At 47.7% G+C, this 18,170-nt stretch overlaps 1 protein-coding gene across 1 annotated transcript in view; it reads right to left on the reverse strand.

Moving 5' to 3' along the window:
- Positions 1 to 18,170, reverse strand: part of ALOX5 (arachidonate 5-lipoxygenase) — a 298,340-nt gene that overhangs the window by 198,589 nt on the left and 81,581 nt on the right. Inside the window, exon 4 of the mRNA XM_081949557.1 lies at positions 5,417 to 5,539. Within this exon, the coding sequence (XP_081805683.1) occupies positions 5,417 to 5,539 (123 nt within the window). The remainder of the gene's footprint in view (positions 1 to 5,416; positions 5,540 to 18,170) is intronic.

Consider the following 18,170-nt stretch of genomic DNA (forward strand, 5'->3'; position numbering starts at 1 on the left):
CAGCAGGTGACGGGATGTGACATTCGATGCCAGTGCCCTGGACGCGAACTTTGCCACATTTAAAGTGGCATCCGCTGAGTATTCAACTGCGGTAATTATTTTATTGATGTCATGTTTCCACAGGGATCCCCCAGAAGGAGGTTTGGATCTCAGTTTGCGCAGCCAGAGGAGAGATGCCCTAGTGAAAAAAGAGGCAGAGGTGGATGCCCTGATGGCCCAGGCAGCCGCCTGGTGTGTTTTGTGACATGCCTTCTCGGATCTCTTGTCTTAGGCCAGCGATGGCGAACCCTTTTTGGCTCGCATGCCACAAGTGGGGGGAGCGCAGGGGGGTCGTGTGCGGGCGTGCCGCACCCATAATGCAATGCGCGACCCCCCAGTGCGCATGCACGCACAACGCGCGACCCCCCATTTTTACATGCTTTTTTTTGCCCTCCCCAGGCTCCAGAGGCTTTATAGGAGCCTGGGGAGGGCGAAAAGTGTCTCCCCGCCCCCCCAGAGGCCCTCCGGAGGCTTCAGGGACAGTCCGGAGGCTTCCCTGAAGCCTTCGGAACGCTTAAAACCACCCTCCGAGCAAACCGGAAGTCACTTCCGCTTTGCTCGGATGGTCGTTTTAAGCGCTCCGAAGGCATCAGGGAAGCCTCCGGATGGTCCCTGAAGCCTTCGGAATGGCCTCACTTCCAGTTTGCCTTTGGAAGGGCCTCACTTTCAGTTTGCTCGGAGGGTTGTTTTAAGGTTTGCTCGGAGGGTTGTTTTAAGCGTTCTGAAGGCTTTAAGGAAGCCTCCGGACGGTCCCTGAAGCCTCCGGAGGGCCTCCGGGAGGCGGAAGAGGCTCTTTTCGCCCTCCCCAGGCTCCTATAAAGCCTCTGGAGCCTGGGGAGGGCGAAAAATGGCTTTAAAAAAGGTGAAATCAGCTGGCCAGCGCGTGCATGCGCGCTGGCCAGCTAAGAGGGCAGCGCCTCGCGTGCTTTGACAAATGGCTCCACGTGCCACCTGTGGCACGCGTGCCATAGGTTCGCCATCACTGTCTTAAGCCTTGAAACCTTCTAGAAGATCAGCAGGTAAGTTCGAATTGGAGGTCAAAGAGACCACCGGGGCATCCACCTCTGGCAATTTTAGCACCTCCTCCATTCTACTTTCTACAGCGTAGAGAGACTTATCTCCACCTCTAGGGTTGGTGAGTGTACCTGGCTGGACCCACTCTCTTTGGACTACGTCCATGAATAAGTCTGGCACTGGAATTAGATCAACGGTAGGAGCAGGTTCTTTAAACAAGTCCTCCTTATGTTCCTTAGTGGATGGCGGAGGGACAGCAGCCCCCTTTGGGGTGGAACCTAAATCGGTGGCCGCTTTGGCTTTGTGGAGAATAGATTTGAATAGGCCGGTTTATCTGGGGGAAGATCCTCGTCCTCTGATAAAATCATCAATCTCTCCTTCTTCCCAGACCGACTCCTCAGTAGCCACTGAGGTGCCCGGAGAGGGAGGATTCTGGTCCCTTGCCTGTGCCGTGAGAGGCCTAGGCTTGGGCATGCCAGTGACTCAGCCCTCCTTTTGCTTCATGCCCTGGGCGATGCCCTGAGATATGGCCTGAGCAATCACCTCCCTCATCTCTGCCGACAGGGCAGGGCCCTTGTCCTCCCTGAGCCGTGATGTAGAAAGGGCAGAACGCCTCCTGCCCCGCCCTAAACTGTTACCCTCCTCCACTGGGAGAATGCCCTGAAAGGGCTCCAATTCCTCCCTGATGGATGAGCTGGGAGAGTCGGGGTATCCCCAGGAAGCATCAGGGGAAGATTCCCTAGAAATTTCTCCAACCAATAGGGGTGACCTTGAGGGGAGCCAGGTTCTCCCTCCCCCTTCTGGATTGGGGTTGGTTCTGGCAATGGTCCTCCATGAGTGGGAGACCTATCATGCCTTTGGGGTTGTGGGGCCTTTTGCCTGCGTGGCCCCTCCTTGGGCTTGTCAGTGCACCCTGATGGACCTGGGGCTGCCCTCCTAGAGCCGCCCTTGCTTCCCTTACCTCCGTTGGGGGGGGAGATCTAGCCTGCTCCGCTTGGAGGAGGGCCCTGCCTGCATATCTTGAGCCCCCACACTTTTGTCCACCATACTCGCCCGCAGGACTCAGTAGGGACAGACAGCCTGGCATGGATCGAGGGAAGGTGGCTTCGGGGTGGAGGCCAGCCGGCTAAAGGATGCCCGACGATCCCGCCAAGAGTTAGAAGGAAGCCGAAGGGACAAGGCCCTCTCACCCACTGTGCCCGCCGCTAGGACACTCAATTGTCTCTCCAAGGCAGCCTCGCCGGCTTCCCGGACAAGGCCCACTCTTCAGCGGTGTCACTGCTGCTGCTGAGGCCTTCTGCTTATAGACGTCTTCTTCGCAGCTATGCCGCCTGGTGCTGTAAAATGCCCACCGCTGTGCGCACAGCCTTCCTTTGTGAGAGCGTCTAGGCTTGTGGCGAAAAGAGCGCGAAGCTTCTTTAAAATGGCCGCCGCTGTTGCCGGGCAGAATAACAACCGCCGTTGGCTCCGGAGAGCTCCAACGCTCCTCACAGCCAACGAAAGCAGCTGTTGGGGCAATTATGGACGGGAAGCCGCCAGACAAGCCGCTCACCCCCGTGCGCTCTGCTTACACCCTGCAGGCAATGGGTGTCCCGGCAGACCTCTCAGTTAGCGTATCACGAATTAATCTTGACAAAAAAAGGAAAAAACCTACAACAGGCGTGTCTGTTTACTTTTCTTCTATGCTTATTATGGGGAGTCCAGTTTAACTGCTCTAAGACTGAGGAGCTCCCCAGTTACAGTCCAAACGGGCGGACTGAGTTTTTAAACTGACTTGCAAGAGGCAAAGGAAGGCGTGGTCAAGAAAAACCTCACTCAGTCCTAGGGCAGTTAGGCTGTGTTAACCAATGCTTAGACTCTCCAAGCAGCGCACAGGAGAATAGAACTGTTTTTATACCACACTCAGATGTACAAAAATCCTTGAATATGGTTCTATCCTGCTGCTAGTCATGGTTAATAATTGAACAAATGGTATATGATTATAAAGATAATTCCTATCTTTTTCTGGAATTCAGTATTTTACAACTATTTTATGTCCTAGGCCGACTCCTAGATAAGATATAATCTTCTGATACCCAGTTTACTAACTATTCTAGTAGTAGAGATATAAAGCAAAATGTGTTCCTACCCATTTTAGAAATAAAGCCTGTTTTCCAAAAGGTACATGAAACTTTTTGCAAGCAAAGATATTTTATATTAAAACTTCGATAGTTTTCATAAATGTTACCAGAAAAAAAGAGGTTGAATGAATCCTCTCCAATTTGTAAAGATCGTCTAGCATGAATGCCTCATCCTATCTGAAATGTTGCAGAGATTATCCTCACAGGTGTGATTTTTACTTGCAAATTTCATCTAATTTTGTCCTAGTCAATTATTAGAATGTAAAAGTTTCTAAATCTAAATAAACCAGGAAACCTTTGGCTCTTTTCAAATTTCTGTTTAACCTAAAATTTTCATGCTGTTAAGAGACATTTCTGATTTCCAGTGTAAGTCAACAGGAATCATGAATTTTACTTCAGCTCTGGAACTTCAGAACGGTGCAATGGCTCAGTGGTTAAGACACTGGGCTTGTTGGCTGGAAAGCCAACAGCCAGGGTTTGAAACCAGAGTGTTGTGTGGCGGGGTAAGCACCCGTCTTCGCCTAGATATCCTGCCCACCTAGCAGTTCAAAAGCATGCAAATGGGAGTAGATATATAGGTACAAACTTCGATAGGGAGGAAACAGCACTCTGTGATGCCACATGATCATAGAAATATCTTTGGACAGCACTGCCTCAATGGCCCTTGAAATTGAGATAAGCGCTGCCCTCTATAGTCAGTTATGACAGCGGAGTAAAATCCGCAGGGACTCCTTTCCTTTTCTGGAACTAAACCAAACAAGCAGCCTTGGATTTAAATCAAGGATAGGAGCCAGCTAGGCTTGGGTATAAGATGGACAGCTATATAAATGTTTAAAATTAATTAAGTAAAAAATATTTCCGCAACAAGAATTGTATTCCATTTTGGTACAATCTCAGGGGCAGCAACATGTTGGATAGAGCTGAAGCAAAGAATAAGGTCAGAAGCAAAAATATCATACAATCATAGGACTGGAAGCAAACTTAGAGGTCTTCTAGTCCAACCCTTTGCCCAAGGAAGGAGTCTTTATACCATCCTGGACAATGGTTGTCCAATCTTTTCTTGAAAACCTCCAGAAACCCAAGAAAAACTGGATTTTCTTGAAGACCCAGAATTCCAGAAAGCAAACAATTTCACTGATTCATTATTCTGTCAGAACATTCCTTCTTAGTTCCAGGTTGGATCTGTCTAATGAGTTTCCACCCATTGCTTCTTGTCCTTCCCTCAGTTGTATGATTTACCCTTCAGACACCTTATCTTCTCTGCACTCTTTCTAGGGCTTCACCATCCTTTTTGTACTGTGGTGAGTGGAATATTCCTAGTGTTGCCTTACTAGTGTAGTACAGAGTGATGCTATCACTTCTCAAGGTCTTAATACCGTCTGTTGATGCAGTCTGGGACTGCATAATTTCATTGTTTCCCACCTTTTTGCCCTGTGTGCCCTGTATGTGCTATGTGATTTGCCCGATGATGTTCCTGCTGTGTTGATTTATTTGACTATGCTCCTGTTTGCCTCTCTTATTTATTGTAAATATATTTATTTATATAAAACCACAAGTTCTTGCCAGTGTCTCTGACTCTATTTAGATACTGGCTGTGCAATTCCCTGATATTTTTAAGGAGCTTCCATTTTTTAAGGGGGATCCAAAACTGCACAAACAATTGAAGCCTCCTTAGAAAATGGAGCCTTCTTAAACAATGGAGGCTCCTTTAAGGAAAAAAAAACTTTACAGGATCTGAGAATAGAACATGTTGCAAAATCAGAGGAGTTTGTCATGAGGCTGGCTCTATAAGGAACTGATTCTACAGGGGTGGATGCCTCTCTCAGAAACTGAAACAACAGAAAGTAAAGAGAGGGCTTAGGGGAGAACTGATAGCAGTTTTCCAATACCTGAAGGACTATTACAGGAAAGGGGGGTTACTGTCCATAGCATCTGAGGGCACAATAAGAAGCTATGGGTGAAATCTTGTCAGAAAGAGATCCAACCTGAAAATAAGGAGGAGTTTCCTGACAGTGAGAACAATCAATCAGTGGAACAGCTTGTTTCCCCAAGTTGTGGGCGTTCCATAGCTGGACGTTTTCAAGAAAAGATAGAAGAATCGTTTGTCCAGGATGGTATAAGAACCCTGCCTTGGGCTGGGGGTTGGACTAGAGGATCTCTGAGGTCCCTTCCAGCCCTATGATTCCATGATTCAGTACCAAACTATGGTCTCAACCTAATATGAGAGTCATTACTATACTCACGCTTTGGTGTAATTCAAGATAAAGTCGACTCCCTTTTCACTGTCAAATTGGATGTTGCGAGGCAATTCCTTATGAGATTTGGCATCTATGTTCAAAGGAAAACCTGGATGCCATTCTGCCCATCTAGTTAAAAATAAGAATTATTGAATAGAAAACTTTGAGTGATTTTCAGGACTAAAATAATAAAATATCTAAAAATATTAATACATTTCAGATCAAGCGGAAGATAAATGGTTATCAGTGCTTTTTAAATTGTTTTAAAACCCAACTGAAAGAACTAGGGAGGAAAAATTTGGAAATGACTGGAACTGAGATGGATATCTATAGAAGAATGACTATTGTATTTCTTGGAATGCATGTTGGAATGTATTTTGTATTGCAACAACTACAGAAGTGAGGGGTCCTTAGTGCTCCCTGAGCTTTATTTATTTATTTATTTGCAGATGTTTCATTATCCTAACTAAGTAACATCATCAGTGCAAGTAAGGAGAGCTGTTTGCTGTTATTTTATATTCTGTGACTTGCCTGTCTGTGTGGGTGGAGGTGGTCTTGGAGATTCTTTGGCTTACTAATGGCTCTTTGGCAGTTTCTTGATTGGGGTATTGTTTACTTGATTGTTGGTCTGAAGTTAACCTTGGAATTAATCTAAGATGATCTGGGTCAGTGGTGAAATTCAATTTTTTTTACTACTGGGTCTGTGGGTGTGGCTTGGTGGGCATGGCAGGGAAAGGATACTGCAAAATCTCCATTCTCACCCCACTCTGGGGCCAGCCAGAGGTGGTATTTGCCGGTTCTCCAAACTACTCCAAATATCCGCAATCAGTTCTCCAGAACCTGTCAGAAGCTGCTGAATTTCACCCCTCATCTGGGTGCTGATTACTGATGGAGAGGTGCTGGTGTCTTTTTGTTGTCTTTGGGGCTGGTTGATTGTCTCTTTTGCATAGTCTATAGAATTTGTTAGCATCTATGTGTCTATTGATAGCGGATTTAACAGATTAACAGACTTGGAAGGGACCCTGTAGGTCATCTAGCCCAAACCCCCACCCCCACCTAAGCAGGAAACCCTATACCATTTCTTTTTTTAAAAGTTTTTTATTTTTCCCTTTCAAATTCATTCATAGATATACATTCTACTAATTGCTATTCAACATTTGTCTATTCATCATAGTCTCTATACTCATTTTTACACATATGTATATAATAGTTTGCTACACCGTGCCTCCATCTTATTTTGCAACAACCTTACTCCTTCCATCTTCTCAACCTCTCTTCTCTACCTTCTTCCTCCTCCCCTTCCTCCTTTCTTCTTCCCCTCTTTCCCCTCTCCTCCTCCCTTCTCCTCTTTCTTACCCTCTCTCCTATTCTTAATTCCCCAACCTTACTTTCCTTGCTTTACCCTTTCTTCTTTTCCCTCATCCCCCTTCCTTTCCCTTGTTGCCCTTGCTTATTTACTTTCTCTGATGGGTTCTCGGGGTGGTGTTTCAGCAATCCCAACTTTATCTTTTCATACAAATAATTTTCTCTATTTACATTTTATTTCTAGTATTCATTCCATTTATGTCATTTTTCCGCTTGTATATTTACATTTTTACATTTTCTTATTTTCCCTCCCCTTAATTTAATAATGTGTTATCTGAGATATTTATTTCATGTTTTGTTCCTTTCTCTATTTATATCTTTTTTCAAGCCAATCGTAAAATCACCCCCATGTTCTGTAGTACACCGATTCCTCTTTGTCCTTTATTCTCAATGTCAACCTTTTCATTTCTGCATAGTCTAGTATCTTCTTTATTACCTCCCATTCCGATGGGATTTTATCTGCTTCCCAATTTTTGCAAATACAATTCTAGCTGCTGTTATCTCTACAATCAAATATGAATCTTCTTTACTATATTTCTCTGGTAGAATACCCAATAAAAATACTCTGGTTTAAACTCTACGGGTTGATGTATTATTTCCTCTAACCATGTTTGTATTTTAACCCAATAGCTTTTTGCATCCCTGCATGTTCACCACATATGATAATATGATCCTGGCAATTGATGACCTTTCCAACATTTAGCTGATTTTTTCCTTAAACATTTTTGCTAATCTTTCAGGTGGCTTGTGCCATCTACAAAACATTTTATACAAATTCTCTTTGTATGCTGTCACCATTGTTAATTTAGTTGTTGCTATTTTTCTAGTTCTATTGTATATCCAAAGTTTTTTGCCCATCTTATCATTGTTTCTTTAACCTCTTCTTCTAAATTTATTCTGAGTAGATAACTATACAATTTTAATCACCTTTTCATCTGTTCCCATATCTTATCTAGTTCTGAATTTTTCATATTAAAACCATACTCTTTAACATACTTCTCATATTTTTGTATTTGCGTTTGTTTAAACTATCCTTTATCAATCCCTTGTTCTTCTAATTCTTTCTTCTGTTTTAGTTCACCCTGTGCTGTTAGTATATCTTTGTGCCTAATAACCTTTTTCCTACTACTAATATTCGGGTGTGTCAACGCTTCCACTGTTGAAAGCCACATTGGTATTTCTATATAGTGCTTTTCTTTCAGTTTTTCCCATACTGCGTATAAATCATTCCTTACATAGTGTCTCTGAAAATAACCGTGTATTCTATTTTTCCCATACCACAAAAATGCGTGCCAACCAAGTTGCATATCCCAAGGATAATAACCTTGCATTTCTTAAAATATCCATTCTTTTATCCATGTTAAAGATGCTGCTTGGTAGTATAATTCCCAATTCGATACACTAAATCCACCTCTAATCCTTGAATCTTGTAACATTCATAAGAATTAATTCTCACTTTCTTTCCTTGCCAAATATATTTTCCTATTATTTTATTTAGTTTTTCGAAGTACCCCAGTTTATTGGTATTGTTTGAAATAAAAATAATATTCTTGGTAATATATTCATCTTAATTACCACTATTCTTCCCATTAATGATAGCTGTAAGTTTTTCCATTTCTCTATATCCATTTCAATTTGATTTCTTAATTTATAATAATTATCTTCCTTGAAAGTTACCTGTTCTGACCCCCCTTTGGCCTGTGAACAAGCCAAAACACAGACTTGGCTGTTTGCCACTGTTTAATTACAAGATAACAAATCTTTTGGCCGAAGGCTCAGATAACTCAGAATACAAGAAAAACAAAACAGATATTCAGACGCGGCTCTAAGACGTTGACTTTCTTCACTGCTAATTTCGAACGGTTGTTTCCTGCAAATGTCCCCTCCCAATGCCTCACCTATAAGCTCTCTTGGGAGGGGCCAATCTACAACCACCTGTGCTAATTATCATCTGTGAGCCTGTCTACAAAGCTGCTGCTTTCGTTTCTCAGCCTGCCTTACTCTAGCATCAGGGACTGACTGCCTTTGATCTTCCCCACTGCTCCATGCCTCAGGCACCTCCTGGTGGCAACCAGCCCCTCTGGTCCCTGCTCTGAATCTGCAACCTGCAGTGTCTTCCACATCATCCAGACTCAAATGATCCCTCAATATCTGAGTCCAGCATCAGCTGAACTGGATCCTGCTGGGCTACAACACTATCCCTCACCGCAGGGCCCTTCCCCCGGGTTTGACTCTCGGGGTGTGGCCTCAAGGGCCATTAGGCATGGTAGTCCCACACCAAATCGGGAGTGTACACGTCCTTCACATCGACCCAAGTCCCCCCGTCCGAACCATCATCCTTCCAGTCCACCAAATACTGGAATCGTCCCTTTAGCCATCTCGATTCCCGGATCCGAGCCACTTTGTGCGTAGGCTGCTCCTCCGCCTCACGCAGTGATGGTTGGGGCGAAGACGGTTGGCGGAGAGGACAAGCCCACCGCTCAGGGATCAGTAGCGAGCGATGGAACATAGGATGCACTCGCATCGAGCGTGGCAAGGTCAGACGATAGGCCACCGGGTTAATGACAGCCTCCACCGGGAACGGCCCAAGATAACGGTGGTCCAACTTCTTAGCGGGCTGATGGGATGGGAGATGTCACGTGGACAGCCACACGCGATCACCCACAGCCAACTCCGGCACCGCATGCCAAGACCTGTCCGCCACCCTCTTGTAATCCTCTTTGGCTTGAATCATAGCGGCGCACCACTTGGTGGACCGCCTGGAACTCCGAGAGGAAGTCCTGCACTGTGGGGTTTGGGGAGTCGACTGGGGTAAGAGGAAAGAAGCGAGGGTGGTACCCGACGTTAGCCAGGAAGGGCGTCGTCCGCGTGGAGGTGTGCTGCGAGTTGTTAAAAGCAAACTCCGCCATGGCCAGGAATTCCTCCCAGTTTTTCTGCTGTTGATTCACAAAGCAGCTGTCAGGCGTTCTAAATACCATGTATGAAATCAATCAGACCATGGCAGACTCATCCTTAAAGTTCCCTTTTAATCATACAGGCAAGTTAGTACGTCTATGGAATTCCAACTCTAATGTTCTTCCTGGAATTCCACCCAGTTGAAAGTTCATGATCTATCCCCACACCCCATAATCCATCACATGCTCCAATCATCATCTTCCACGCTGGCATCCACACCCCTCTGCTTCCGGTCAGGTGTCGAGGTGCGGAGACAAAAGATGACCTTGAGCTTCTATAAAAGAATGACAACAATACATTCCACAAATCCTACTCCTTTCTATTCCCCCCTCCAGACTACTACACTAATGAAACACATAGAAAATTATAAGAAAGTGTGGCAGGCCAAAGATCCTAAAAGAAACATAACTACAGGCCTGACAGGCGGCCTCTCCTCAGAAGAAAAACATTTCCTGAAAAAAGAATAACATAAAAGTTAACATGACAAAATTAACCACCTCTTATCCACCCAGGGGAACCCTTTGACTTATCGGGAAACTTCTCATGGAATTGCTTTACTAACTTCTCCACTTTTTGGTTCCCACTGTTCACCCAAGTAGCTTCAGACCAAGGGTAACCCTTCCAACGCACTAAGTACTGTAAGCGACCCCTATTCAGCCTGGAGTCTACAATTTTTTCCACCTCAGATTGTGTTTCCCCTTCGATCACTACAGGAGGAGAGTGAGCTTGGGTGGATGCTCTTATGCTGGACCAAATTACTGGCTTCAACAAGCTACAATGAAATTCTGGGTCAATTTTCCCTAGACTTCTGGGTAGACTGAGTTGAACTGTAACTGGGTTAACTATCTTCACTATTGGGAATGGACCTAGAAATTTTGGACCCAATTCCTTACTAGGCATTCCTAATCTTATGTATTTGGTAGACACAAAAACTTTGTCCCCCACACGGTAGGGGTTTTGGAGCGAGCGATGTTTCTCAGCTTGCTTCTGGTAGGCTTCTGTCGCAACTGCTAGAGCCTTCTTCATATTCTCCCATCCTTTCTTTACCATGTCCATCCATTCACTCAAAGACATGAAGGAAGGAGGTTCTCTAGGCAACTCAGGCATGGCAACTTTTTCCATGCCACTGGTAATCTGGAACCCCGCTAATCCTGTGCTGCTGTGGACCGCATCATTGTACACCACTTCGGCGAAGGGTAGCAAGTCCGACCAGTTGTCTTGCTGATAGTCCACAAAACACCAGAGGTATTGTTCCACCACCACATTGGTTCCCTCTGTTGCGCAGTTCATGCTGGGATGAACCTCTGAGCTCAGTTCTTGTGTGGACCCAATGGATCTCAGGATCTCTCTCCAGAACTTGGCTGTGAACTGGACTCCGCGGTCTGAAATGATCCTCTTGGGTACTCCGTGCAAGCGATAAATGTGTTTCACAAACATTTTCGCTAATTCGTTTGCGGATGGCAATCCTGAGCAAGCAATGAAGTGTGCCTGCTTAGAAACCAAATCAATAACTGTCCAAATTACTTTATTCCCACTGCTGTCTGGGAGTTCCACGATGAAGTCCATTGCGACCTCTTCCCATGGCCGTTTAGGGCTCTCTGCTGCAGGTGCTGTAGGTTCTGGGCTCTTGGATTCAATCATCCATGGCTGGCCTTTTTCCTCCTCCGAGGCCTCCTCCTTGGTAGGACTCTTCGTCACCTTTAGTTGGGGATCCTCCTCCGGAGATTGTTTGCCCTTCTCCTCCTCCGAGGCCTCCCCCTTGGTAGGACACTTCGTCACCTTAAGTTGGGGATCCTCTTCCAGAGGTTGTTGGCCCAGATGACTCTTCTGTGGTGGAATCTGGGGCCCTCTCTTTACCGCCGTGGTGGTTGGTGCGCACGTTTGTGGCATTGGGGCTGGAGCCAAGCACTCTGACGCTCTGTGGCCAAGTTGACAGCAATGGTGGCATTTTATTGGTCCCCACGAGGAATGGAACCTAGTTACATCTCTAAACTTACGAACCGTTTCATCACATTGGCTTGCTCTCCAACTTGCAGCTTCCCCCTTGGTTAACCCTTCTTCCATGGTGGAGATTGCTTCTCTGTAGGAAGGTGGGTAAGAACCTTTTGGGGCATTGCAGATGCACCTTGTCCCGCTTCCCATCCTGCAGGCCTCTCTTTGGTAATCCCTTCTTCCATGGTGGAGATTGCTTCTCTGAAGGGAGGTGGGTTAAGAATCTTTTGGGGCCTTGCAGGGGAGACTGGAACCGGTGGGGAGGTCAATCCCTCGGTTGACCACTGCCCAGTTATCTGCCATGGTGGCATCTGCTGAGGGAGGTCAGGTGCCCACTGGCATTTCTCCCATCCATGACCTGGGGTTAAGACCCATCCCAGGGTTGCCTGCTTCACAGGTTGCAGCTCAACCAATGATGGTTGGCTAGGGGGGGTTACATGCCAAGGACCCTCCTGCTGGCTTGGAGGAGTTATGGGCCAAGTAGGTGCCCTCTGCTGGCTTGGAGCATTTTCCCATGTTGATGGCAAAGGAGTTGCCCAGTGGAATCTTTTCCATCCATGCCCTGGGAAGAAAACCCAATCTGGTTTTGCTTCATTTACTGGTTGAAGCCCCATTTGTGGTGGCTGGCAAGTGAAAGATGCTGGCCAAATCCCTTCTTGCTGTCTGGGTTGAAATTCCCATTTTGAAAAGGAATCTGTCTCCCACTCAGTTGCTGGGTAATAAGTCATTTCATTGATTGCTGTCTGGAAGGAGTCCAAACTGCCACTCTAGGGGCTTTTCCCAAGCCTTGCTTCCAAGCTGGAAGGAAGGAGGGGGAGCATGCACTCACGTTTAGTTGTCCGAGGTGGTCCAGGAAGCCCATCAGAGATGACTGCATGGGGTTGGCTTGAATCTCCATTCCTTTCATCCTTTGGTCGTCCTCTAATCCTGGTGTAGAAAAAGTCTTTTCCAGCCCCCTCCGTCCTCTTGCCAGATGCAATAAATCTTGAAACAGCATTCCATTGCCCTTGAAGCGTCGGCTCTCAGCTTCTTATCACCAAAAGCTTTCTCATTATTTCTTCGCTGATATTTTACGCTGCGAGGGGGGGTGCTAGTGAATTATTTTAAAGAGAGAGTTGGAATAATGTCAGGCGTTCCAAATACCATGTATGAAATCAATCAGACCAAGGCAGACTCATCCTTAAAGTTCCCTTTTAATCATACAGGCAAGTTAGCACGTCTATGGAATTCCAACTCTAATGTTCTTCCTGGAATTCCACCCAGTTGAAAGTTCATGATCTATCCCCACACCCCATAATCCATCACATGTTCCAATCATCATCTTCCACGCTGGCATCTACACCCCTCTGCTTCCGGTCAGGTGTCGAGGTGCGGAGACAAAAGATGACCTTGAGCTTCTATAAAAGAATGACAACAATACATTCCACAAATCCTACTCCTTTCTATTCCCCCCTCCCAACTACTACACTAATGAAACACATAGAAAATTATAAGAAAGTGTGGCAGGCCAAAGATCCTAAAGGAAACATAACTACAGGCCTGACAGCAGCGCAGGTACTATTCCAAAATCCCAATCATCTTCTCCATCCCCCCGTCGGTTTCAGGATGGTGCGCCGAGGACAAACAAATCTGGACGTCCAGAGCCTCCATCAGCCCTTTCCAGAACTGAGCCGTGAACTGCGTCCCCCAGTCTGACATGACCCGATCGGGTAGGCCATGCAGCCGGAAGACTTGCTGGATGAACATGCGGGCCATGGTGTGGGCTGTCGGCAATCTCTGACACTGAATGAAATGCGCCAAGGCAATTCCGTCAGAAAGTCCATGGACACGGCTCCCCAGAGTCTGTCTGGGGTCGGCAATGGTTGAAGCAACCCTGGAGGAGCTCCCGTCACTGACTTGGCCTGCCACTGTACACAAGAGGTGACATACGTCTGTACGTTATGTCGTAGGCGGGGCCACCCAAAAGTACGGGAGACCAGGGGTAAAGTCTTGAAAACGCCAAAATGTCCCGCCGCCGGATTGTCATGGCACTGGGAGAGAATAAGCCCCCGGAGGGGCCCCGCGGGCACATAGAGCCTGTCCCGGTATCTCACGAGGTCGCCGTCAAAGGTCCACGGGGAGGCCAGCCCTACCTCTGCCCTCCGTTTCTCCACCCACTCATCGCACCGCTGCGCACCCCGTATCCGAGACCGTAAGTCCACGAGCTCGTGAATGGCAGCGAAGGATTCGACGGGCAAAACTGTCCAGGGTGGAAGCGGGTCTGCGGTGCAAGAGTACTCAGGTTTCCTGGACAGGGCATCTGCCCTTTGGTTGTGCGCACTCGGAATGTAGGTCACTCGGAAGTTGAACCGGGCAAAGAACAGAGACCACTGGATCTTGCGCTGGTTCAGCTTGCGCGCCATTTTCAGAAACTCTAGATTCCTATGGTCCGACCGGACCTCGACTTGATGCCTGGCCCTCTCCAGGTGATGCCTCCAGGCCTCAAACGCCACCTTAATGGCCAGCAACTCCTTCTCCCAGATGGTGTCATTGCGCTTGGAAGGATTGAGTTTCTGCGAGAAGAAAGCGCAAGGGAAAAGGGTACCACCAGGGTCGTGAGCCTGCAGCAACACCGCGCCCACCACGATGTCAGATGCGTCCGCCTCCACCACAAACGGACGATGGGGATCAGGGTGCTTCAGGATCGGCTCCTTCATGAAGGTGTGCTTCAGGGTCTCAAACGCATGTTGCTCCATAGGCCCCCAGCGAAACGGCACTTTCTTCTGCAGGAGCCGAGTGAGGGGTCGGGTCAGGGAAGCAAAGCTGGGGATGAAGGTCCGGTAGTAGTTGGTAAACCCGAGGAGTCATTGGACATCCTTCACTCGCCGAGGAGGTTGCCAACTAAGCAAAGATTCCACCTTGCCCGGCTCCATCGCAATTCCTTCAGGGGAGATATGGTGCCCCAGGAACTCGATGGTAGTGTGCCAGAACTGACACTTCTCCAGCTCCAAATGGCATGACCGTGTATTCAAAATATCCATACCGGGTGCTGAAGGCCATCTTCCATTCGTCTCCCGGCCGGACTCGAACCAGATTATAGGTGCCTCGCAAGTCCAGTTTCGTGAACACCGTCGCCTCCCAGAGTCGCTCCAACAATTCAGGAATCAGGTAATGGTTGCGCACCATGATCGCATTCAGACGACGATAATCACAACAGTCTCAGATCCCCAGTCTTCTTCTTGACGAACAAGACCGGGGCAGACAGTGATGAAGATGAGGGCCGAATAAAACCCCGGGCAAGGTTCTTATCCAGAAAGTCCCGCAATGCGGCCAATTCCGGCTTGGACATGGAGTACAGGCAACCCACAGGGAGCTTCGCATCTGGCACCAAGTCAATGGGGCAGTCATAAGTCTGGTGTGGCGGCAATTGGTCCGCCTCCTGCTCACCGAACACATCCGCGAACTCTGCTAAGTCCGCCGGCAAAGACACCTTGGGCAAACTCAGCACCTGGTATGCGCAGACATGACAGGTGTGATCCACACATTGCAAGGCTGGAAAGATGACAAGGTTCTGGGACCAGTAGATCTGTGGGTCATGTGCCCGAAGCCAAGCCAAGCCCAAGACTACAGGGAAATGCAGGCCAGAGGTAACGTAGAACTGGATGGCTTCCCCATGAGCCCCGATGACCAGGTGCAAGGGTTGTGTGGCGGCCTTGAAAGGGCCAGACAGAAGCACCCGGCCATCAATGGTCTCCACAAGCAGGGGAGGATCCATTGGACACAGAGGTACCGCATATTTGGTCACAAACGCCTCATCCATGAAGTTCATGGTAGCCCTGGAGTCGACGACAGCATGCACCGGAATCCCCTGTGGGCTACTGGACAGGACTATTCGGGATGCCACGATCTGGTGTCGGGGAGGCCCGCAAGTCACTGTCTCTGAACAGGGCTCTGACTTGGTGCGTACCCGATCTAAGGTCTTATCTAGATCGGGCTTGGGGGCCTTTTCCGACACATTGTTCTGGGGCTTGCAGGTCTAATAACTGATGCCCTCGTCTCTTCTTAGGGCAAAAAGCTGCCATGTGTCCAGGTTCCCTGCAATAAAAACACTCCCCCTAAGAGCTGTCTGTCTTTCTCCATCATTGACGAGCGGGTTTTGGCTGCACTCAATGCCATGGGCTCCTCCTATGGAGTTGGAGTATCATTCATGGCCGGAACCACTCTGTTCTCCTGGGACGTGTGGTGAAGTCCCCGCCTCTGCAACCGAGCATCAATCCAGAGACGCAGATGGACCAACGCGTTGAAATTCGGTGGCCTATCCACACGCACCAACTCATCCTGCAAGTCTTCTGACAACCTATCCTCAAATGTGTCCATGAGGGCTGCCTCATTCCAAGCCGAATCCTGGCTTAGTAGCCTAAATTCACTGATAATAGTCCTGCAAGGAACCCTGGCCCTGCTTCAGAGTCTTCAGTCGTCAGGTAGCCATCTCTGCCTTAAAGGGGTCCTCATACATTAACCGGAGGTGGTCACAAACCCCCCTGAAGTCATCCAGCAAAGGTCTAGCCTAGACCAGCAGTGGGGTCACCTAACGAGCTGCGGAGTTGGAGAGTAAGCTAATCATAAACCCCACCTTATCTCTGTCAGTAGGAAAATCCTCTGCTCTCAAGCTGATAAATAGATGGCATTGTCCCAAGAAGCTGGATGTCAGGCCTGCAGAGGTTCCTTTAAGAATCTTTGGCCTGCCACACTTTCTTATAGTTTTCTATGTGTTTCATTAGTGTAGTAGTTGGGAGGGGGGAATAGAAAGGAGTAGGATTTGTGGAATGTATTGTTGTCATTCTTTTATAGAAGCTCAAGGTCATCTTTTGTCTCAGCACCTCGACACCTGACCAGAAGCAGAGGGGTGTGGATGCCAGCGTGGAAGATGATGATTGGAACATGTGATGGATTATGGGGTGTGGGGATAGATCATGAACTTTCAACTGGGTGGAATTCCAAGAAGAAAATCAGTGTTGGAATTCCATAGACGTGCTAACTTGCCTGTACGAATAAATTGGACCTTTAAGGATAACTTTGCCTTGGACAATGATTTAATTCTGCATGGTATTTAGAACGCTAACATTATTCCAACACTCTCTAAAAATAATTCACTAGCAACCCCCCTTGCAGGGGGGGGGGCTGGTGATGGGGGGTGCTGCATTTCCAACGCTGACCGGGACAGCGTAAAATATCAGCAAAGAAATAATGAGAAAGCTTTTGGTGATAAGAAGCTGAGTGCCGAAACTTCAAAGTGCAAAGGAATTTCTGTTGAGCTTCCTTGCTAAGCCTCGGAGGCGAAGAAGTTTCTGTTTGAAGATTTATTGCATCTGGAGGAATGTAGAAGGGAAAAAGATTCTGCACACTGGAAACAACAAGAGGAATGAAAGTCTCAGACCAACTTCTTCAGCAAAACGTGAGTGCATGCTCCCCCTCCTTCCCCCCAGCTTGGAAGCAAGGCTTGGGGGGAAAAAGCCCTGGAACGGAGGTTTGGACTTCTTCCAGACGGCAATAAATGAAATGGCTTATTACCCTACAGCTAGCTGGGAGACAGATTCCCTTTCAAAATGGGAATTTCAACCCAGGCAGGAAGAAGGGATTTGGCCAGCATCCAACCCAGGCACAAATGGGGCTGCAACCAGTAAATGAAGCAAAACAGATTGGGTTTTCTTCCCAGATTTTGGATGGATGAGACGCCACTGGCCACCTCCTTTGCCATCAGCATGGGAATATGCTCCAAGCCAGCAGAGGGCACCTACTTGGCCCATAACTCCTCCAAGCCAGCAGGAGTGTCCTTGGCACATAAACCCCCCTAGCCAGCCATCAATAGTTGAGCTGCAACCTGTGAAGCAGGCAACCCCGGGATGGGTCTTAGCCCCAGGTCATGGATGGGAGGAATGCCAGTGGGCACCTGCCCTCCCTCAGCAGATGGCACCATGGCAGATAACTGGGCAGTGGCCAACTGAGGGATTGACCTCCCCACCGGTTCTAGTCTCCCCTGCAGTGCCCCAACAGATTCTTGCCCCACCTTCCTACAGAGAAGAGTTCTCAAAAGTGGAAGAAGAGGTGAATGAGGGGATTACTGCAGGATGGGTAACAGAACAATGTGATAAGGCAGTTCCAAAGGCTAGAGATGCAACTAGCTTCCGTGCCTCGGGGAAGCCAATAGAATGCCAGCGTTGTTATCAATTTGGCCACAGAGCGTCAAAGTGCTTGGCTCCAGCCCCAATATCACAACCGTGTGCACCAACTGCCAGAGCGATAAAGGGAAGGATCTAGAAGCTACCACAGAGGAGCCTTCTGGGCCAACAACCTCCAGAAAAGGATCCCCAACTTAAAGTGACAAAGAGTCCTACCAAGGGGGAGGCCTCGGAGGAGGGAAATACTGAAGACGACCATATGGTTAGTGCACCCATCCGCCCCTTTCAAA

Source organism: Natrix helvetica (genome assembly GCF_964273705.1).
Source record: "Natrix helvetica genome assembly, chromosome: 3".
NCBI lineage: Eukaryota > Metazoa > Chordata > Lepidosauria > Squamata > Natricidae > Natrix > Natrix helvetica.